This window comes from Pongo pygmaeus, chromosome 9 (assembly GCF_028885625.2).
Source record: "Pongo pygmaeus isolate AG05252 chromosome 9, NHGRI_mPonPyg2-v2.0_pri, whole genome shotgun sequence".
In the NCBI taxonomy this organism is placed as follows: domain Eukaryota; kingdom Metazoa; phylum Chordata; class Mammalia; order Primates; family Hominidae; genus Pongo; species Pongo pygmaeus.
Window position 1 is genome coordinate 33,141,385 of NC_072382.2, and position 22,935 is coordinate 33,164,319.

The 22,935-nt window shown below is 55.4% G+C and overlaps 1 protein-coding gene across 1 annotated transcript in view; it reads left to right on the forward strand.

Moving 5' to 3' along the window:
• ABTB2 (ankyrin repeat and BTB domain containing 2) overlaps positions 1 to 20,403 on the forward strand; it is a 207,481-nt gene extending 187,078 nt beyond the window's left edge. Inside the window, exons 6-17 of the mRNA XM_054440770.2 lie at positions 2,486 to 2,575; positions 3,110 to 3,211; positions 5,129 to 5,225; positions 5,664 to 5,799; positions 7,668 to 7,897; positions 9,393 to 9,571; positions 10,147 to 10,252; positions 10,489 to 10,591; positions 11,111 to 11,201; positions 16,618 to 16,686; positions 17,009 to 17,122; positions 18,808 to 20,403. Of these exons, the coding sequence (XP_054296745.1) occupies positions 2,486 to 2,575; positions 3,110 to 3,211; positions 5,129 to 5,225; positions 5,664 to 5,799; positions 7,668 to 7,897; positions 9,393 to 9,571; positions 10,147 to 10,252; positions 10,489 to 10,591; positions 11,111 to 11,201; positions 16,618 to 16,686; positions 17,009 to 17,122; positions 18,808 to 19,005 (1,515 nt within the window). The 3' untranslated portion in view covers positions 19,006 to 20,403. The remainder of the gene's footprint in view (positions 1 to 2,485; positions 2,576 to 3,109; positions 3,212 to 5,128; positions 5,226 to 5,663; positions 5,800 to 7,667; positions 7,898 to 9,392; positions 9,572 to 10,146; positions 10,253 to 10,488; positions 10,592 to 11,110; positions 11,202 to 16,617; positions 16,687 to 17,008; positions 17,123 to 18,807) is intronic.
• The last annotated feature ends 2,532 nt before the right edge of the window (positions 20,404 to 22,935 follow it).

The following is a 22,935-nucleotide window of genomic DNA, read 5'->3' on the forward strand; positions in this document are numbered from 1 at the left end:
ATGTTAATTTAAAGTGCCAAGGACTAAAATGAAGCGTGAAAATGGGTAGGAAATGTGGGAGGTGATGTAGTTTTAGATAGGCTTTAACTTGAGTTTCGCATCTGTTTTGTTTTTTACTTTTGCTGTGAACAGCTAACATTTATATAACATTTACTACATTCGAGGCATTGTTCTAAGTGCTTCATGTAGCTTAACTCATTTCCTCTTGACAGCAGCCCTGTGATGTTGCACTATTATTTTCCCCATTGTATAGATGAGGAAACTGAGGGACAGAGAGATTGCTTTACCTAAGTTCACACCACTAGTAAGGAGCAGAGCTGGATGGAGAATCTGAGCAGCCGGACCCAGCCTCTCAACCACTATGGAATATCCTGTGTGTTTATTTGACACTGTACTGAGAGCACTTACTGTGTGCGGAAGGGCACTGTGGGGTTTGGAAGGGCACACAGAGTGTGGGGAGTTAGATGACAGTGGCGAGTTAAGGCAGTGTTCTCGGATGAGGTGACGGCACAATGCAGCCTGTGATGAAACTCCAGGCAGACTGTGAGGCCAGGGTGGACTCTGACAGATGGGACGGGCTGCAAGGGGAAGCTTCCTGCTGGAGGCGGTTGAGCCGAGCCTGGGGGAGGGCAGGATGGAGACGGAGCAGGGAGGAGTCGGGAAGGGATTCCAGGGAAAGGGACATAAGGAGCATGGGGTGGGGCAGTCAGGGCATGGACCCGGGCCAGGGGTTGGGGAAGGACCACAGGCCCAGCACTGGGCTTCCGGAGGGCAGTGGCAGTGGCAGTGGCAGGTGACAGGCTGCTGTGGGATCTCGTGGGGGCCTCTCCGTCCACACAGGTTCCCGGGCTTTGTAGGAGCTTTTGTCCCAGTGGAGTCTTCTTGAACAGCACAGTGTGGAAGCCCATGGACTTTAGCTTCAGACAGACCTAGGATTTAGTGGCCATGTAAGAGCTGTAGCATCTTGAACAAGTTATTCTGCCTCCCTGAGGCGCTTCAGTTTCCTCCCCTCTAAGATGGGGGATGGTAGCACCTGACACATAAGGTTAGGGGGAAGTCTGCCTCCAGCACATAGTCAGCACTCAGTAAATGTTCATTCCGGTTTTTATTGCCAATATAATGATTATCGTAGTCGTACTGCTGTCGATATGATGACGATGCCTGAAATCTGCGAGCCAGCTTGGTTTTATTTGGCCTCTTTATATGTCTGGAGTGCGTGGGGACAGGGACAAGGGAAAAAGCACTGTCTCCTCACAGGGTCCATCATTTGGTTTAAACTCCAAATTGTGTACAGATGTGTGGAGAAAAAAGTAAGTCAAGTCTGTCCAAAGGGAGATGAAACAAAGCCAGATTTTTATTCTGTGGTGTTGGCCTTTGTCTAAGTGCTCAATCCTGTTTGTTCCCTAAACCTTAGTATTTATAGAATGATCTGTGGGTAAACAGCCCTCTCACCCCATGATTAATCTCAGGCCATTGCTTTATCTCTGGCCACTAGGCAAGGATTTATGAGGTAAGGTGATCTTGTCTACACACAAATATCCTAATAAATAACATCACGGGACACCAGGCAAACACTTGCAGGGATCCAGCCGTGGAATAAACAGTTTGCACTGCCTTTGCTGTTGCCGGCCACAGAGGAGGATTCCCAGCCAGGGAGGCGGCCCCGCCAACTGCCCACCTAACCCGGGGAGACAGCAGGACTCAGCTTGCAGGAATGCTCTGAACTGCTCAGTAGCAGAAGATGTTGAAGTCAAATGCCTCCTTTACCGTCTTGTGAGATGGCGCAAAGCTTGGGCTTCACAGCTTATGGAGGCCTGGGTCCTGCCCCGAGTTCAACCTCTCGCTAGTTGTGTGACTTTGGGCAGTTAATTCCTTTTCTCTGCTCCTCAGAAGTAAAATGGGGAGAATGGGAATATTACGATGGTGGAGGGAGATGCTGCATGCTCATCACTAGCAGCGTGATTTCCACGCACAGGGCCTGGGATGGCGGCTATGAGGCTGTATGGCATAGTAGCCGTGAGAGTGTTGTTGGTATTTTAATTAGGTAGCTCTTAATCAAGGTAAGCTCATTCTGAACTAAGTACTTTATACAAATTAATCCACATGCTACAACAACCCTTTGAGGGAGATAAGATACTGCTGTGGTTCCCCATTTACAGATGAAAAAACTGAGGCACAGAGAGGGCAAATGACATGTACAAAGTTTACAGCTCCCCATGGCAGAGGAGACCTTGGCACCGAGCCTGGCTGCACGGCCTGTGCTGGGCCCTGCTCCAGTGTCCTGCAGTGCTCATGGCAATGCCTCCACTCACCTTCCCCATCCCCTGTGCCCAGCAGCCCAGGAAGCACAGAGCCTGGGGGACCACAGGATGCTCAGCTGGGGTGGCGGGGGGCCTGATCTGTGGTTTCTGGGGCAGAGGCCTGTGGGTACGTGGTGTTGTGTTCTGTTTGCAAACAGTTCAGCACGTGCATTTGATTTGCTCAGGGTATGACGCCGCTGATGTACGCCTGCGCTGCTGGGGACGAAGCGATGGTCCAGATGTTGATTGATGCTGGGGCAAACTTGGACATCCAGGTGAGGAAGCCCCACAGAGCTGCACCCAGGCCCTAGGCCAACAGGGATCACTCCGAGGTCTCCAACAAACACGCTGGGCGTGATGTTTTGGGCAACTGAGTAGATGTGTGTCAAAAGACTGGAAAGACAAGATGCACAGAGGCCACCATTAGCACAGGGAAGTCTCCTCAAGATTTGGGCTGTCTGAGAAGGAGTGGACTGAGGCGGGAGTTGAGTGGAGAGATGGGCTGTGATTCTGTTTTCATGATATCTTCCTCCTTTTACCAGCCTCATATCCAGCCATTCCTTCCATCCCCAAATACTTCTAGCTCTGCCTCCCTCTGAAGCATAAAGCACTCCCCATCTGCCCTCTTTTGCCCAAGGCAGACATTGCTAATTAAACACCTATCCTTTTTGAGCCTTGTCCACTTTGTGCTCCAGGCAAACATTACCAATCGAATGTAGAAAGCACTTGTTAACTCCAGTTCACCATCCCTGCAGGGTACTCCCTTCGCTCGGGTGCCCAGAAAACAGATGATTTGTGGTATTTTCCAGGTTCCAAGCAACTCTCCCAGGCACCCTTCCATCCACCCCGACAGCCGGCACTGGACCTCACTGACATTTGCTGTGCTGCATGGACACATCTCTGTGGTCCAGGTGAGCTCCTGCCAAGTGAACACCATGCCCCCCAGCTTACCAGGTGAGCTGGGCCCCAAGCACAGCCCCAGCCTCAGCTGAGTGGGCAGGTGCCATGAATCAGAGATCCCAAAGGCACTCTTGGGAGCTTCAGGTGAGCTTGAGGCCGGCTCACCTGATCAATAGGGCAGCAGCCCACCTGAGTTGCCTCAAGGAAAGGGGTTAGTGCAAGGACAAGTGGAATTTTAGGAAACAAGACCCAGGTCCAGGCAGCACTAGGATCCTGTCATGCCCTCCCGGCATCTCTCTCTCTCTCGTGTCGGGCACACTGGGGGCCGTCCCAGTCCCACTCAGCTTTCTCGCCTCCAGCCGCCTTTCCGACCCTTCCCTTTTCTCCTCCTTCGTGAATTCTACTACAGGGCCAGCTCTATATCATGGGGTCTGTGCAATTCTGTCCCCTCCTTAGTTCCTGAGAGAGGTTTCGGATTGGCACGGCTCACCTGTCGAGCCAAGCCACAGGTTGCCCACCTCAGCTCAGGTAGCTGTGCTGGCGTGGGGACAGTGGTGGTTCTAGAAGCAGAAGCTAGGGCAGAGCAGCTCCCCATGCCAGCAGGGGCTCCAGCCACGTGTACTTACTCCCAGGTCCTCAGATCGCTGGCATGCACAGGGTTTCATGGCACCCCTTCCAGGGAGTTAGCGTGACACCCTCGCTCCCCACTAGGTTGCAAGACCTCTGAGGGCAGGGATTGTGTCTGGCTGATTCATAGCCCTAGCCTATCACAAGGACTCAGCGAGTGGCCGTTACCCACTGGCCACCACATCCTGCCGCCTTTGCCTTATAAGGACCGGAGCAAAATCCCAACCTCAGTTCAGACTGGGCCTGCGGGGCTGTGCCCTGAGCTTGCCTGGATCCGTGCCTAGTTTTGCCCCAGTGAGCAGGTCTCCGCCTCCACGGCCTTGGCACTGGTGCAGGGAGTGACTGATTTCTGACTGCTGTATCTCCAGTGATGTCTGTCCCCCATGCCACAGTCCGTGGGACTGAGAGGTCAGCCCGAACTCCACTCCTGGTCTCCAGGCGAAGGGCGGTTGGGCTCCCCTAGACTGCCATGCATGCTTGGAGGAAGGTTTGGTCTTCAGGAGCCTGGGAGGGCTGGAAGGTTGCTCGCTCCAGAGCAGCTGGTCAGGGAAGGTGGAACGGGAGCTGAAAGTCACCAGCTGGAGTAATGCAGACCCCACCCCTGCCCCAAGGCAGAGCCAGGACCGGCTCATCTGGAACTGCCTGGTATCTGTTAACCCTGCCCCGTCTGTCCCCTGTCAAAGCCCGCCCTTGCTAGCATGGGGAGAGGCCCTCTGCTGTCCTAGACTGGGACTTCCTGCTCCAGCCCCACCACCTGCCGTCCGGCGGTACTTGCTGTACCTCTCCGACGAGAAGCCTAAGGGAAGCAGGCCCCTCTTCCCATTCTGTGGATGAGGAAGACTGAGGCTCTGGGAGTTGAAGTACCTGCCCGGGGTTACTCTTTGGCCAGTGGCCAGCACTGACACCCTGCTCCTTCTGACTCCAACACGTGCTGCCACCCAGAGCCACGGTTTACCATAGATTGGGGGCAACATTTTCTGTGCTGCTCATCCACATGCGTTCTCAGAAGTGGCTGCAGTCAGTTCACGGGAAAGCATTTGAAAGACGGAAAAAGCTCAGAGGTCCTCAAAGCTTAGGGGCTTGGCCCTGGGCCACAATAATGGAGTTGAAGATTCTAGAAACTTCGAGCCCTGAGGATAACCTGGAGTTCTAAAGTTCCAGTTCCTCAGCTGCTGGGGTGAACTGTGTCTTGGTCACATGCCTGGAGAGAAGTAAAGGCCCTGTCCCCCAAAGCACCCTGGCCCTTCCCAGGTGCTCCCTGCCATGCTGAGCAGTACCCTCCTCCTCTGTGCCCCTGGCAGTTGCTGCTGGATGCTGGTGCCCATGTGGAGGGCTCGGCAGTGAACGGCGGTGAGGACAGCTATGCGGAGACGCCCCTGCAGCTGGCCTCTGCAGCAGGTAGGCACCTGCTACCCAGAGGCTCTGTCTACCCTTCCCTGCAGTGCCCCCCAGCCTGGCCAGGCATGTAGCTGGACGTGCAGGGGTCTCTTTAGCACACACAGACCCCATGCGGGGGCCTTAAAACCCCTTCTCTGGGCCACTGGGGGCTTCCCCCGGCCCCACCCATCAGTTTCTGTTGGGCTCAGCATCTGGCAGGACCCATCAGGGCAGGGAGGCCCTTCCCTCTGGAGACCCAGGGAGGGGGCGCAGGGGCAGGGCACGGCCAGCCTTCTTCCTCTCCCTCCACTTCATCTACCAAATGCAGATGAGCGTGGGGTTTACTGATTTATTCCAGCACTCAGAGCTGCGAGAATCCCGCTCTCCCTTCCCTTTCGCCTCAGTTGCCCTGGCGGCCACTGTCTTAGTGTCCTCCGTGCTGCCCACCTTCTCTTTCAGGGAACTATGAGCTGGTCAGTTTGTTGCTGAGCCGAGGTGCCGACCCCCTCCTCAGCATGCTGGAGGCCCACGGCATGGGCTCCTCCCTCCACGAGGACATGAACTGCTTCAGCCACTCAGCTGCCCACGGCCACAGGTACCTGCCCGGGATTCCCGCCCTGTGTGACGTGAGGACACTGAAATAAGCTCACAGGAGCCTCAGCTTCCCCAATGGGAGCAGAAGAGCTAGGCCCGGAGACCTTTCTTTCCCAAAACAGGGGGCCTGTGTGCTAGTAAACCAGAAACACGGGGGAGTTTAGCCCGCACAGGGGCCGGAGACGGGAGAGGCCCCACAGCTGATTCCTGGCAGACCTGGGACTGGAGCCTGGGCCTCCCGACGCCCAGGGCAGGCCATCCCATTTCCCAGTGAGACGCCACTCTGCAGCTGCCAGAGCCCACTCAGGACCACATTGCTTCCCACGCCTGCTGGTGGTCCTCCAGTGCCCAAGTGGCCTTGGACGTCCATATAGCATATGGCTCAGCTGTGCAGAAGCTCCTGGTGCAAAATTGCACCCTGCCCCAGGTGCAGATGGTAGAGCTTGCTTTGTGGGGACCAGGCCTGCCCAGGGATGTGGCGGGACAGCAGCAGGCTGAAGTCAGGGGCAGCATGGAGGGGCAAAGGGAGACCAGACAAGGGGTTATTACAGGGCAGAAACGGGGCTGGAAAAGCAGGGCTGGCAAGCAGGACACTTACTTCCAGTTCCCCGACACCATTCTTGCCACCAGCCTCATGTTCTGGCTGGGGTCCCCTCCCCAGAATGCTTTTCTCTCCAGCTGTCTCCAGCCCACCCCCACGTTCACCCACCCCAGCCACCCTCACCCTCCAGGCGCCATCTTCCACATCACCATCTCTAGGCCGCTCCACCCCACCCAGTGCCTGCATCCCCCAAGGAGGCCTCTTCACCCTGTGTGGAGACTGCCTGCCTGCTCATCTGCCTGTCACTCTGAGCACAGGACCCTTGGGATAGGCACCGTGGCTAGTTCACCTTCACATGCCAGTGCCTGGCCCAAACAAGGTGCTCTGTAAACTGCCTGAGCTAGCAAGTCCACATGTGAGGAGGAGCCCTTGGGAGGGACCTTGGGTCCTTGGAAGGGCACCTCCAGGCCATGGGCTTGGCAGGTATGAGGAGGGTCTGCGGGGTGGCCGTGGAGCAGGTCAGCCCCCAGGAACCTTGCAGCCCCACCCAGGCTGCATCCATCCCAGAGCCCCAGGCCACAGGAGGCGACAGAATGAGCCTAGGTCTTGGAGCCAGAAGTCCTGGGTCTGTACCCCCACCTGGAGTGGACTTGAGCAAGATGGATCCATCGCCTATGACGGTGATGCGTGTGGGCTCTCACGAGGCCAAAAGCAGCAGCACGGGAGAGCGTCCTCCGTGGGGTCTAAAATTCTGTCTTCATTCGTAAATATGAATAAATTCTACGTGACATCCATCTTCAGTTCATCCTTGTCAACATGAAGGGACCAAATGAGTACTTACTGGCTCTTCCTGTGTTTTAGACACTTTCACGTGCATAGTCAGCTGCTATTTGGAAAGACCTGCTGTGTTTCAGGCTCTGCATTTAAACCCTTTACATCAGCCTCACATGAGCCCCAGGAAAGTGTGATATAGTGACACCCTGTAATACAGATGCCAAAGCAGTCAGGGCTCAGAGAGGTAGCGTGACCTGGCTAAGGTCACACAGCCAGGATGGCAGAGCTCACTCAGCCCTGAGGCCTACGGCTTCTCCGCAATACCGGGATGGTAGAAGGGTGGGTTCCCCTGCACCCTGCCCTGCCTCTCGGAGGTATGTGGGGATTGGTGACCCTGGGACCCCTGGCCTGCCTGGAGGAGGAAGACCATGAACCTCCGAGCCCTCGGGTACCCCAGAGCAGCCCGTCGGGGCAGGGGGGCACTAGGGGACAGCTCAGGTGGGCACTGCCTGTGGGACCTCAGCCCTCGCCTTCCTTCATCCCTGGGCCCGCAGGAACGTCCTGAGGAAGCTTCTGACGCAGCCGCAGCAGGCTAAGGCGGATGTGCTGTCCCTGGAGGAGATCCTGGCCGAGGGTGTGGAGGAAAGCGATGCGTCAAGCCAGGGCAGCGGTAGTGAGGGGCCCGTGCGGCTGAGCCGGACTCGCACCAAGGCCCTACAGGAGGCCATGTACTACAGCGCCGAGCACGGCTACGTGGACATCACCGTGGAGCTGAGGACACTGGGTGAGGCCTCGCGGGCATGCACACCCATGTCCATGCGTGCATATGGACACACACGGTCACTCCCTGCTGCTCTTCAGCAGGCCTGAGAGGGCCAGGGCCTGCAGGGACAGGCAAGCCCCAGGGCAGCTGAGCACAGACTGGGTGGAGGCTGGGACCCCCCTGCTACACGGCCAGTTCAGGAGGGGCCCTGGGCCTCAGATAGTGCTCAACAGTGCCACGTCTTGGAGTCATGGCCCAGTCCTCTGCCCTCGGGCCCTCCACCCTGCCTGGCTGGAGCTTCGCTGCCCCTTCCCCAGTCACAGCCCAGGGATGTGGAGCACTGGGAGCCTCTGAAGCCCCGGGACTCCACGCTGCGAGGCGGCAGTCCTGTCACTCGGCTGACCTTGCACTCCTTGGGTCTGCGAGTCTGTGGACTTTTGGTGTCCTCCAGGGAGGCTAGTCAGACAGACTTAGGTCAGGTCCTGTGTTAGCTGCATACCACGTCCTCTCTCCAAGCCTCAATTCCCACCTCTGTGGGTTTGGTGCTAATGATCCTTATCTAAGAATGGGGTGACATCACCTAAAGTACAAGGCACAGTGGCCACCGTGAGCACTTGGTGGATGATAGCACTGTCACTGTCATCACGGGGCCACAAACCCCCAGGGCTGGGCCAAGACAGCAGTGAGTCAGCCTCAGTGTTCTTCACTGTACAACAGAGATGTCACTCCCACCGGCAGTCAATAACCCAGGGATACTAACACGCCACACTGCTGTCAATGTGTCGCTGGGGAATGCCATCAGTTCTTTAATCCACAGTGAGGTTGGGGTAAGAAGCTGTCTCTCTCATTACCAGGGACATGACTAATTTATGTCATGAACTTACCACAGCAATTTTAAGTTATAGCCCCATTGACACATGCTGGGGAACTGGTAAAACAGTCATTATGTGCCCGGGGATGTGCAGCGGCTTTCCAGTGCTCTGTGTGCTGGAGAGCCCCTCGTGATAGGACCGGGTTCGTTTCGAGCTTCCGTGCCGGCAAGGAGGCCTGTGTGTCCTTGAGTGCCTGGCATATTCTCTGGCCATCCAAGCCCTCCTGGCCACCCCTCCACAACTAATGAGACCTCTCTAGCAAGTAATTCTTGAGCCCAATAAGCAACAAGGCTACTATGGGTGCTGGGCCCATACTTCCAAATCCCCAGGCTGGGCTGTCAACTTTCAGAACTTGAGTTCCCTGCATTTGGGCCGAAGCCATTCCTCCACCTCATCTCATTAGAACCTGAAACTCCACTCTGACCTGCCAGCAAGACCTATTAGAATGAATTAAAGCTTTCATTCTCTGGCCATCCTGAGAGGGCCACTCAATGCACAGGAAGGGGGCAGGCGGGAGGGGGTGGGCGGCGTGCTCTGCAGACAGCGGGGGCATTCTGGGAGAGTCTGCCCGGAAAAGACTGTGGTCTGTGCCGGGAGCACTTAGCTGTGGTGCGTGACTGCCCGCCCTTCCCTGCCTGGGCCAGGAGTCCCCTGGAAGCTGCACATCTGGATCGAGTCTCTGAGGACCTCCTTCTCGCAGTCGCGGTACTCGGTGGTGCAGAGCCTCCTGCGGGACTTCAGCTCCATCAAAGAGGAGGAGTACAATGAGGAGCTGGTGACCGAGGGCTTGCAGCTCATGTTTGACATCCTCAAGACCAGCAAAGTAAGTGTGGCCAGTGGCCGGTTCCCAAGCCCACGGCCCAGACTCAGACCATGGGACACACAGATGGACACACAGGCAGACACGTGGACAGACACAGGGACCCCCTCACCCAACACACACACACACACACACACACACACACTCAGCACCCAGGGACCCCCCCCACCCAAGACACACACACACACACACGCCTGCCCCCAGCACCCACGGCCCCCCCCACTCAACACACACACACATGCACACGCGCTCGCCCCCAGCACCCAGGAACCCCCCCCACCCAAAACACACACACACACACACACACACACACACACACACACACAGCACCCAGACTTAGACTTGCACTGCCTGGCTGTAGAGGGCAGGGGCCATGGGCTGGAACCTGACCAAAAAAGCCATTTGGGGAATCACTAATGAAGGAACAGGCATCTCTTGCCAAGCCACATCCAGCAGGAACAAAAGATAGCGGCTGCATTAATCCTGGCCTGGACTTTTGAAATTAGCCTGACGTATCTGCATCTGTGAACAGCCAGCCACAGCGGGCAGCTCACAGGCCCTCTCTCCCCTCCCCACAGAACGACTCCGTCATCCAGCAACTGGCTGCCATCTTCACCCACTGCTATGGCAGCAGCCCCATCCCCAGCATCCCAGAGATCCGGAAGACCCTGCCGGCCAGGCTAGGTGAAGGCGCACCCCCTGCGCCCTGCATCACCACACGTCCTCCCCTCTTCCCTTTCCTGCCCCCTCCCCACTGTCATCTTTCTCCATTTCCAAGTGCCAAGGCCCCAGCCTCAGTTTCTCTGTTCCTCACCTCTGTGTCCCACCCCCAACCCCAGACACACACCTCACAGCACACTCAAGCAACCCCCAGCAGGGGACTCCTCAGCCATATCCCTCTGTCTCCCGCCTTTTCACAGATCCACACTTTTTGAACAATAAGGAGATGTCAGATGTGACCTTCCTGGTGGAAGGAAAGCTGTTTTATGCACATAAAGTCCTGCTGGTGACAGCTTCTAACAGGTAGGCAGCCTCAGATAACAAACTCCCAGCCCAGGGGCACAGAAGCACCTTGTTTCAGATTCCAGGTGACAGAGAGTGACTCGCTGGGGCTGTACCCTGCAGCCTCTGCCCCTCAGACTGCGGTCACATCGCAGCAGAGCCCCACTCGCCCCACAGCGGGATGAGACAGGGTGGACCCAGGTCAGCAGGAAAGGGGGGCTCTGAGGTGGTGTTCTTTCTGGCCGAGTTATTGCTTTTATTATTAGAAAACATAAATATTCTGGAATGAAGAGTCAGCATTCTGGCCACAGGCATCAGGTCGCTTGTATGGTGGGTGATGGGGACAGAATTGGGCTCAGCCCAGATGTCTTCCTAAGATGGTGTAAAATGGCACTTGCTGAAAATTATTTTAGGAGCACAGCAGTAATTTTTAAAATGCTCAGTCTTGTGGTCGCCGGTCAGGTGACAGATGGTGCCATTGCCACACAGTGGTGAAGTAAAAGGTTCAAAACCCACCTTGCTTTGTCTCCTTTGCTCCAGGTTCAAGACACTAATGACCAATAAATCAGAACAGGATGGGGACAGCAGCAAGACCATCGAGATCAGCGACATGAAGTACCACATTTTTCAGGTGTGTGGGTCTTAGTGCCGCCCTCTTCTCGGAGGGATGACCCTCTCCCAGGAGCCCACCTTTGTGGGCAGCTGTGCATTGGTTGTCATCGTTCATTCTATTCCCAGTGCCTTCTGTATTTTGTTGAATGAATAGAGCATCCAGGTCTTTCCCTGTGCAGAGGTAGCCATCCGTTGTGGGGCTGCAGCTTCAGAGCCTGTCACATGGGTCCTGAGCTCTAACCACTGGACAGGTGGTCTGGGCAGCCTGCAGACAGACGTGCAAGGACAGATACAAGCCACACAGCTGGGGTGTGAGTCCTTGTTATCAGAGTGGGCTCCCAGACAATGGGCATTCCTGAGAGCTTGTTGGAAATGCAGAGCCCCAGGCCCCACCCCAGCCCTCCTGCATCTTCACAAGTTCCCCAGGTGGCCATGTGCTCAGTGCAGTTTAGGAAGTGCTGGTGGAGGCTGCGTCACTTCTCCCAAGCATCAAACCCCGGCCACGTTGGTCAAGCATGTGGCCGTGAGGCGCACACCCTGACTGTAGATCAAAGTCAGGTCTTTCGGGCTCTAAGCTTTGCAGAACATACAAGGTTACGTACTAGAAACTCTAGTCAGGGCAGACAAGGTCCAGAGGAAGAGACCTGGCTGGGATCTCAGCTGAACCCCACTGAGAGGAGCTTTCTAGAAAGTAGCAACTGCAGGTCTCCAGGCTGTGTGGTGGGCTCAGGGCTGCAAGAGCTGACCCTTATGGGCTGGGACTGAGGCCAGGAGGCAGCTGGCGGGCGGGTCTAGGGCCTTGCCCTGCACAGGAGTGGTTTGTGATATAATAGGAGAGATTGCAAACCCCGGAGTCTCACAGAAGCACATGGGACCACCTCTAAAATGGCTTTTTTTTTTTTTTTTTTTTGACACGGAGTCTCACTGTCGTCCAGGCTGGAGTGCAGTGGCATGATCTCAGCTCACTGCAACCTCTGCTGCCTGGGTTCAAGTGAGTCTCCTGCCTCAGCCTCATGAGTAGCTGGGATTACAGGTGCCTGCCACCGTGCCCGGCTAATTTTTGTATTTTTAGTAAAGACAGGGTTTCACCATCTTGGTCAGGCTGGTCTTGAACTCCTGACCTCGTAATCCACCTGCATCGGCCTCCCAAAGTGCTGGGATTACAGGCGTGAGCCACCGCACCTGGCCTAAAATGGCTTTTTCTTTCTCATGCCCCCTCTAGTCACTTATCCCCATGCTTATGTAGCATTTAGACATTTTGGGGTGAATACCACAGCAAACAGGACAGAGACACTGCCCTCAAGGAGACAGGATTATGAAAGAGTGTGATCGCTGTGGCAAGGGAAGCCCAGGGGGTTCTGGGGGCCGCAGGAAGGTACATCTACACCAAACATGGGGCGATGAGGCATGCTTCCTGGGGGAGTGATAGGCTAATGTCTCAAGGGCTGGAGCAACTGGTCAGTTACTCCAGAGCTCCAGGTACAGGGAATATCACACGCAAAGCCCCTGAAGCCAGAGTCCATGACATGTGCAGAAATTGCCCTCTGGTCTAGTCTGGGCAATTCAGAAGAATGTCCAGAAATTAGTCTGAAGCTGCCCCAGGGAACCATAGCATGGAAGACTTGAACTTTACCCTGAGGACAGCTGGAAGCTCTAAAAGTTTTTTTATATATATATATTTTTAAAAATTATAATATATAAAATTATATATATTATATATAAAAATTGTATGTATTTTTTAAAAATTATATATATATATATATAATTTTTGTTTTGTTTTTTTCATTGAGACGGAGTCTTGCACTCTCGCCCAGGCTGGAGTGCAGTGGCACGATCTCGGCTCACTGCAAGCTCCACCTCCCGGGTTTACGCCATTCTCCTGCCTCAGCCTCCTGAGTAGCTGGGACTACAGGCGCCCGCCACCACACCCAGCTAATTTTTTGTATTTTTAATAGAGACGGGGTTTACCATGTTAGCCAGGATGGTCTCGATCTTCTGACCTTGTGATCCGCCCACCTCGGCCTCCCAAAGTGCTGGCATTACAGGCGTGAACCACCGCGCCCAGCCTCTAAAAGGTTTTAAGTAGTAGGATGAGCTCACCATCACTAACACTTAGGCAGGCAGGGTTCTAAGCGCTTTGCTTGGTTTCCATTGAAGCCTCACAGCACAGTTCCAGGGAGGTAGGTATGTTATTATCCCCTCTTGGTCGAGGAGTCAGAGGCATGGAGAGGTTGAGTAACTTTCTCAAGGTCACATGGCTGGGAAGTGATCGAGCCAGAATTCAAACCCAGGATGTGCAAAACAGGCAAGTTTGCATTTGCAGCGGTAAGAAGGGATGGAAGGGGGCATGGCCGCCTCCAGGGGACCTGTTAGGGGCTGCTGAGGAATCCAACTGAGTGACAGTGGTGACCTGGATTGGCAGTGGCTGGGGGGGGATGGAGGGAAATGGACCAGGGAAGAGTGGATGGGACTTGGAACTTGGTAACTGACAGATGTGGGAGGAGGGGAGGCCCAGGGTTCTGGCATAAGCCAGGTGGCGTCTCCCCTTCCCTCTTTTCTCACCCCTTAATCCAACTCACTGGAGAATGGGCAGCTTTAGGAACATGTCCAGGTGAGTGGGAGCAGGAGGTGGAGTCACGCTCAGATCAGGCAGGAGGCAGGTCCTAGAGGGGCTACAGGGATCGCTGGAGACTGGGGAGTGCACGTGTGGCCATGAGTGACCACTGCCTGTAAGGGGACGTGTGCAGGCTCATTTGCCTGTGCTCACCTGCCAGGCCAAGGGAGGGCATCTGTCACAGAACAGGCTCAGCAGCCCCTTGGCACCTCCCGGGGTTGCTGGGAGGGCAAATAGGGGACAGGCTTCAGGTCCACAGCACACACATGCCTTCCCCTGGGCCTCTTGCCAAGTTCTGGCCGATTGTTCTAACTAGGCCCAGCGTACTGGCCTTGCCCCGTGGGTCTCCTGGGTACAGAACTTTGCCATATCCAGGGCATCATTTCAGATGGGGCTTCCAGACCTCAGCTCCGGCTTTCCAGGCTTCCCTGGAGGGGTCAGCCTGAAGCCATCAATCTGGGGTCAGGGCTCCCTAACAAAGCCTGCAAGTTTTCCAGCAGCCCCTAAATATCGCATTGGCTCTCATGCAGGCGGGGTGGGGTGGGGTGTGTGGTCATTATTTTGTTTTCTGGAGGAGGAAACAGAGGCCCAAGGACATCTAGGCAGTACTGTCGGATACAGTGTGAGGCATACATTGTAATTAAAAATTTGCTACTAGTCACATAAAAAATAAAGAGCAGGTGAAATTGATTTTAATATTTTTGAACTTACAGTATAGCCAAAATATTATTTCAACATGTAATCAATGTAAACAGTTACTGACAGCCGGGCACGGTGGCTCACGCCTGTAATCCCAGCACTTTCGGAGGCCGAGGTGGGCGGATCACCTGAGGTTGGGAGTTTGAGACCAGCCTGACCAACATGTAGAAACCGTATCTCTACTAAAAATACAAAATTAGCTGGGCGTGGTGGTGCATGCTGCGTAATCCCAGCTATTCGGGAGGCTGAGGCAGGAGGATCGCTCGAACCCGGGAGGTGGAGGTTGCGGTGAGCCAAGATTGCGCCATTGCACTCCAGCCTGGGCAACAAGAGCGAAACTCCGTCTCAAAAAAAAAAAAAAAGTTACTGAGCGTATAGCCCAGAGGGCCCCAACCCTGCCCTTCCAACATGGTTTCTGCAGTATCAGCTTCCAAGTGGCCCACTCAGGACAGAAGGAAACCCTGCTGCCCTTCTACAGGTGGTCCTGTCTGGGGTCTTTCCTCAAGCAGCCTCTAGCCCCACAGGCTGCCTGGCTCCAGGAGGCACATGACCTGTATCCTGCTAGGGACTGCCAGGCTGTGCAAAATTCACCCACCTCTGCCTGCTGGCTGCCCAGCTCCCATAGCAAGGCTCCAGGTGAGCCATTCTGATCTGACTTCTGTGGCCTCATATGCATTCAAGTGGCCTCAGGGAGATCCATGTGCCACAGATGCCAAGACTGGGCCTTGCCAAAACCAAATCCTAAAATGCAGCAGGAGGTAGCCTTCCAGGCCAGGAAGGGAGCTGCAGCCTAAGGTGGCTGGTAGGCCTGGCCCTAGGGGCTGCCCTGAGGCCATCCCTTAGCAAAGAATCCCAACAGGAAGATCAGTCCTGCCTGCCTGGTGCTCTAACCCCAGCCCTGTATGAGGGGCATTCCAGGCACTGCTCCTGCTGGTGCCACACCTTACTGAGCACTCACTCAGTGCCCTGCATGGGGAAGGCAGAAGGACCCGGGCATGGCCTGCCCAAGGCACACACTATCTGGAGGGAGCAGACGGACACTTACTGTGCAATCATGAGCTCACCACCCAGGCTCCAGCAGGGGCTGCAGAAGGCCATGGGAGCTTCCCAGACCTCTAGAGGTGGGGAGAGGCTGACATCTCCAGGGTGGGCCTTGGCCAACATCTCCTGATGCCTGAACAAGGCTGGCAGGCCTGTCTCCCCACTTCTCTCCCCACAGTTGGGCCTTCTCCTAGACCCTCTGGTGCCTCTGCAGCCTCAGGGCCAGTCTTGACAGAGCCCGACTGTGCCGGCTGGAGCCGTGTTTACTTACACACTTGCCAGCTCCTTGCTGGGGCCGTTTCTTCAGCCAGCCAGAAAGAATTGTTTTTCTTTTTCCAACTGGGAACCTCACTGGGCTCCAGCATGATAGCAGAGTTTGTAACTGAAACCTCAGCAGAACTAAATCGTTCCCGGTCCTGGACCACCTCATCTGGGAGCCCAAGGCGGGGCTCAGCCTGTCGAGGGGAGCTCCGGGCCTCCGGGCCTGGGCTCTGCGCTTTCTTTTTGAGGGAGCACACCTGAGACAGAGCCCAGATGGGACACTCACCTCCACATTGGAGTCCTTGTGCAGACAGGGGAAGGCAGGAGGCAGCGTCTTCCAACATCCCTTCAGAGACCCCCCCCACTGCTACTCCCTGTGTAGAATTTAGATTACACCAGCAATGAGCCACACGGGGCCAGGCATGATGCGAGAGCCCTGCTGCAGGCATCAGGGGAGCTGAAGGACTTGAGCCAAGTCATCTTCCTTCCCTGGGTCTCAGTTTCCCCAGCTGTGAATAGGAACTTCCCTCTTGGGCTCACGGTGTTCTCATGAGGATTGTAGGGAAAACATTCCAAGGAGGGAGCCTGTCATCCGGGCAGGGACTCAGGAGAGAGGGTCTTGGAGTTGGCTTCTAGAGGTGGCGTTCCCGGGAAAACGCAAGTCTCAGCCTGAGCAGGAGAGGGAGGGAGAGACAGAGCTGGGGACCTGCAGAGGGACAGGCCCCTGGAGGCGGCAGCTGGAGCAATACCCTGTGGGGCCAGCAAGGACTTTCATGCCTCAGGTTCACGTGGCATTCACATGGGCCTCTTCCCACCACAGATGATGATGCAGTATCTGTACTACGGAGGAACAGAATCCATGGAGATCCCCACCGCTGACATCCTGGAGGTGAGACTCGGGAGAGGGGGAGGGGGCCTGGGCCAGGGTCCCCAGCGGCTCAGTCTCCCATTCACCCCCTTCAGAGGGAAGGTGGCTCTTCCTCTCCATCTGACAGGAAGAGCGGTTCCCAGAAACAGGAACTGTGCACACCACTGAGCCCAGCCTCAGTGTGTGCCCCAGCGGGGATGGTTAGGCCCAGGAGTATCAGAAGGTAGTGGGGCCTGAGGGTGGAGGCAGCAGGGCACACAGCACTCAGGAGCTTTCTGTTCCATGCTGTCCGGGCCACTGGTCTGGCCATGGGTCCCCAAGACCTGCTCTGCCTCCCTACCAGCTGCTGTCAGCTGCCAGCCTGTTCCAGCTGGATGCCCTGCAGAGGCACTGCGAGATCCTGTGCTCCCAGACCCTCAGCGTGGAGAGTGCCGTGAACACCTACAAATATGCCAAGGTGAGGGCCAAGGATGCCTGCTGGCCACCTCCCACCACATGCTCTGCTCCACGGGGGCCTCGGCCGTGTGGCTGCACTGGGGATGAGCTAGGAGATGCAGGTGACCAGGCTGCTTCTGAGGGCAGTGTAGAGGCTGAGGGAGGGTTAGCAACTTCCTCTGTAGCCTGGGGTCACTGCTGCCCACTGGCCATGTGGTAGCTTGGGAGGTGAGCTTTTGAGCCAGCTGCATCCTAGTTCACATTCCAGCTCTGCCACCTGGGCTGTGGTAGCTGGGCAAGTTGCTGAGCCTCTGAGTCAAATCAAAGCCATAGGTATTTACTTTTCTCCCCTACCTGTCTGTGCCTCCCCAGCTGTCCCATCTTAACAAGCACCATGGTCACTGCTCAGCTGCTCAGACTCAAAACTTAGGAATCATATTTGATTTGCAAAAACCCTCCCATATGCAAGCCACCCACCTCTGAAACACACCAGCGGTTTCTCCATTTCCCTTCATCTCCACTGCCCTCGCCTTGCCCTAATCCACCACCATCACTCTCTTGGACAATGGCATCGGCCCAGCCTCCCTACTTCCTGGCTTTAGCCCTGCAATCCACAAGGTTATTTCAAAAGTTCAAAAACCATGGCCAGGCACAGTGGCTCACACCTGTAATCCCAGTACTTTGGGAGGATGAGGCAGGAGGACCAGGAGTTTAGACCAGCCTGTGAAACATGGCAAGACCCTGCCTCTACAAACAAGCTGAGTGTGGTGGCATGCATCTGTGGTCCCAGTTGCGCAGGAGGCTGAGGCAGGAGGATCACTTGAGCCCAGGAGGTTGAGACTGTAGTGAGCTGTGATCATGCCACTGCACTCCAGCTTGGGCAAGAGAGCAAGACTTTGTCTCAACACACCCCCTGCCCCCCAAAAAAGTACAAAGACTGTGTTACTCCCATACTTAATCCCACCAAAGGTTTTCCACCTGCTGCAGGCTAAATAATAGCCAGCCCTTATCATGCCTTCCAAGGCCTCCAAGGTCCTGCCCAATCTCCCCTCACTCCGCCATGCTTCCTTCTCAGCGTGCCCAGACCCCAGGACTTTTGTGACACTTCCCTTTTCTTGTAAAGCTCTTTCCCACCCTTCATCTTCATCAGCTGGTGTCCCCAGACCTCCCCTGGCCTCTCACAAGCCATCCTGTCAGGCTGGCTTTACCTCCTTCACAGTCTTCTGCAGTTACCTTGTCTTTGGTTCCTCAGATTCTGTCTCCCCCAAACTAGGACATCAGCAGCACTGCAGAGATCCTGACCTCAGAACTGAAAACCCAGAGCGGTCCCTTGATATCTGTTGAGTGAACATCTTTATCCAGCATTTACCATGTGCACAGTCACATGCCGGGCCTGGTACTGAGCCCTGGACACCCAGTGGTGGACAGTCCCCGTTCCCACCCTTAGGAAGGGAACTTCCAACCCAACAGGGATGACTGCCACTTAACAGGGCAGCATGACAGTATGACACAGGCAGGAAAATGACGGAGGCTGAACAGTTCAGATATAGCGGAGGTGGCCTCAGGATGCAGGGACAGGGAACGCCTCCCCTGGCCAGAGTGGGGCTTAAGCAGGGCTGTGGCCATGGGTAGGTAGTATTTAGGGGTGAGGGTGAGTGGTGCTGTACTAAGGCCATGGGCTTCACCCCTCCTCTCTCTGCCCTACAGATCCACAATGCCCCAGAACTGGCCCTGTTCTGTGAGGGCTTCTTCCTCAAGCATATGAAGGCCCTGCTGGAGCAGGATGCCTTCCGGCAGCTCATCTACGGCCGCAGCAGCAAGGTGCAGGGCCTGGATCCACTGCAGGACCTGCAGAACACCCTGGCAGAGCGCGTGCACTCTGTCTATATCACCTCCCGGGTGTGAGGCAGGGGGCGGAGGCTGCCGAGGCCAGGGCCTGTGGAGGTGCCAGGGCCCACCATGTCGGGGTATGGTTGTAGGCCCTCTTGGAGCCAGGTTCATGGAGCTGTTTCCTTCTCCTTCCCCAGATGTTCCCCGTCACTGGGCAGCTCACCCTCATCTCCTCTGCCCTAGAGCTGTTTGTTCAGTCAGTGATGGGCAAAGGGGAGATGTAGCTAACTGGTGGCCCTCCTCCCCATCTCAGTTTGCAACTCGAGGGCAGCCATGCGCTCCCCCTGGGTGTCGCTCTCACCTCCTGCAGGTCAGCAGCTGATCCTGATCCACCTCCGCCCAGGCCCTCCAAGCTCTACTCACCCCTAGGGCCTCAGTAAACTCAGACCATCCCAACTGGGGCTCCTGGGGGTACGGGAATCCTTATGAATGTATAGAATGCACACTGCCTAGGCCCCTGGTCGTCTATAGTAATTCAAAAGCTGGTATTTTTCTTCCTAAATGTCACATAGCAAAGGCTGCCCAAATCCCTGAACTTGTTCTTCAAAGGTTTGACAGGCTTGATGTGGGCATCCAGTGGCCTGAGGACCCCCCCTGCCACCACGACTGCTGCCACCTGGAGTCCCCCCATTGTCTTTGGTGCCTGGGCTTCCAGAGTCCCTCCCATCAGAACTACCAGCTTGCTCAGTTAGCAGCAGAGGGCAGTTCCCCAGCTGATGGTTTCTGAGCTAAGTCTGGCATGGAGGGGCAAGGGGTAGGGGATGGGGTACTGTATAGGAATGGCCTCAGCTCTTGTTTTGCTGCTGGTTTTAGGGGCCAAAGTAAATGGGTGGATCCTGGAACCTCAGGCCTAGACTAGGTTGCCTTTGTGGGGCGATGAAGTAGATCCCCCCTGGTCAAGTCTCTCGGCTCCTTTAATGTAGGATTGAGAGCTGGGCAAACACGTCCCACTGGGGACTGTGGCTCTTGGAAATAAAGGACAGGGCATTGATGGAAGGTAAGGGCCGGGAGAAGAGGCCTTTCTGCTGTGTCCCCTCACGGCCTTGCCCTCGAATTCTGCAGGCCCTGGGCTCCCCTGACACCTGTCGTATTTATGGACCAGACACTGGGGCAGCATCAGGCACAGCCTGTCTGGGTGCAACTTCTTCAGCTGTCTGGCCGCACCTTAGAAACTATTATTTATTCACCAAAAGCCCCAGGCATTTCAGAAGGTGTCACTCAGGTCACCCTGAAAAGCCCCCAGGGGCTTGCAATTCTGGAAAATATTTTGACTAGCTGCTTGGCTGGATGTACAAAGAAATAGGCATTATTTTATTGCTGTAATATTGTATGATACTTTAACTGTACAATAATGTTGTCATTTACTGTAAATGTACTATGGTTTTATTAACAATAAACACTCATTAACAATGACCTTGGCCTCACTGCTCCTGGTAGAGGGTTACTCAGAGTTCAGAACTGGGGAGGCGCCCCTTAGGACCAGGAAGAGATCCCAGAGCTAACTCTGTTACTCAGGTCTCCCGCCTCTCAGAGCCAAGACCCTACCAAAACCATGGCTGTGACCACCCAGCACTCGCCTCTCTCCAGAAACGAAGCGTGGATCCATTCCTCACCCGCCCATGCTCACATTTAATTAAGCACGTGTGTGCCACTGAGCTGGACAGACACAAACGACTGAGGAATATGCACCCTCAGGCTTTCCTGACCTCCACTGCCATCCCTCCACGGCCCTTTATGTGGGAGCTGTTTTGGGGGCTGTCTTCAGAGGCACATCCCCAAATGGCATAGCCCACCAAAGTGGCGGCAGGGCCTCCTCCACCCAGGCCCGACCTGGCCTGATTTGAGGGACCTATCCCTGGGTGACTGCTGCCTCCAGGCCCAGCTAAGCTAAGCTGGCTGTGCCACCACAAGGCCACTAGCAGAGGTAATGGAGGGAGACGGTGAGTACACTCAGGCCCAAGAGTGTACTGGGGCTATGGCTGTAGTTTTAGGTGCAAAGTTCAGGCACAAATACAAGTTTTTAAAACATTCCCTGCCAGTTAGCTGGGCATAGTGGTGCACATCTGTATTCCCAGCTGCTCGGGAGGCTGAGGTGGGAGGATCACAGAGCCCAGGAGTTTGAGGCTGCAGTGAGCTATGATCACCCCTGCACCTGAGCCTGGACAACAAAGCAAGACTCTCTCTCTCAAAAAAAAGTCGCCTGCCTGCCTAAGGCAGGTATAGAAATTCCTAAAGTCACTGAGAACCTGAACCAAAGTGGCTGTGGGTCAGTGACCGGCCATGACTCAGGCGTTAGGGGAATGACATAAAGATCCCAGTCCCTGGCAAAGCCCAATTCCAGCAGGAGCTGCGCAGGGCAGCTCGAGGCCCAGCCTGGGGCCCTGTGGTCGCACAGACCCATGGTGCCCTCTAGAGGCCACTGGGAGGGGGCGCACTCCCCCACACCATCTTCTTGTGCAGTGGCCCAAGACGGTGGTGGAGCGGGCTGTCCGTCCCCAGCACTTGCCATTCAAAGTGGCTGCCCTTCACGGGTCTGTGTCCAGCGTCCCCACAAGTTCCTGCAGGACATGACTTGGTCAGTACCCAGCCTAGAAAGCAAGATCTAGTTGCATTCTGGCTCCAGATGAGGGATCTGCCATTTTCTCTCTTGAGGGTGAGTGGGGGGTTGAGAGAAAGTGGAGGTAGGAGGGAGGGAGCAGGCCCCTTGGAGCCTGAGGGTAGCAGGAATACATTTTTGAATAAACATTTAAAATTAAAATAATTACAAAAAAAAATCAGACATGCTTCCAAGGGGCTAGGACTCAAACGGAAATGATCACTTACCCAGGCAGCTGGACCTCCTAATTCGGGGCCACTGCTCACGGCCTGCCCTGCTCCGCCTGCTATGAGCAGCCACAGGCAGGCTTAGGGGAGTTACCTTCTTACTGAAGCCCTTGAGGACCCAGGTGCTGAGAGCATGGGTTGCATATACAGGGATTTCACTCCGCTCCAGTGGGTCCACAGGCAAGCATAAGCTGGCGCCTTAGCCGTCTCCAAAGAAAACACCTCTCCAGAGGTGGCAGGTACCAGTCTGCTCCTGCACCGACAGGGCTAACACTGAGATTGTCCTTTTTGAGGCTGTCTGGTTTCTTTCCCGCATTCAAATCTTCTCCTGAAGCTTTCCTTTCCTTTCTGCTCTCGGCCTAGAAGGCCAGCTGTCCTTTTCCACATTAGTCCCCGTGCCAGTTGCGCCAGATGCGAGGTGGCTAGAGCTTTCTCCTCAACAGAACCAGCCCAAGCAGGAAGCCCCGGCCTCTCCCTTTCACCGCTGCCTTTCAAGTCCCCTTTGCAGGATCCAGATGATGTTTAACTGGAACCAATTGTTTGTAGAATCAAGGGCATGCCCCCTCAGGGGCAATCCCCTGAAATTATCTATTCAAGCCCAAGGGGCTTCCAACCCCACCCCCTCCTCCTGGCCTACAGAATGGCTGCGGGTGTTGTAACAGGCCTCAGATAATGAGTCTACATTTTTCCAAGGTGACGGTCACTTATTTCTGCCCCTCCCCCACCTCCCAGCCTCAGCGGCCCCCTTTGTGTCCCGTCTCCTGGTCATCCGGAGTCCTCCGGGACTGCCGGGCCAGATGAGCAGTGGAAGCACTGAAGCAGGCCGGCATTAGCCCCGCCTGGTGAGGGGGTATGGGGGGTGACCATTTAGTAACCTTCTTTGTTCAGGCTTCTTCAGCCTCTTCCCCTTCTGGTGACAGCATTCATGGCTGGCCTATCTGAATTCATTTCGCAAGTGACACTTCCTAAGACAGCCAAGCTTTACAGATGTCACTCTGTCTGGGGGCCAGATGGTGAGGTGTGGGGGAGGCATGCCTTTTCAGGTTTGAAGGAGAACCCAAGATCAGGACCACAAAATGCAAAGACCCAAGCGTGTGTTTAGGAACACACACTTTGCAAATA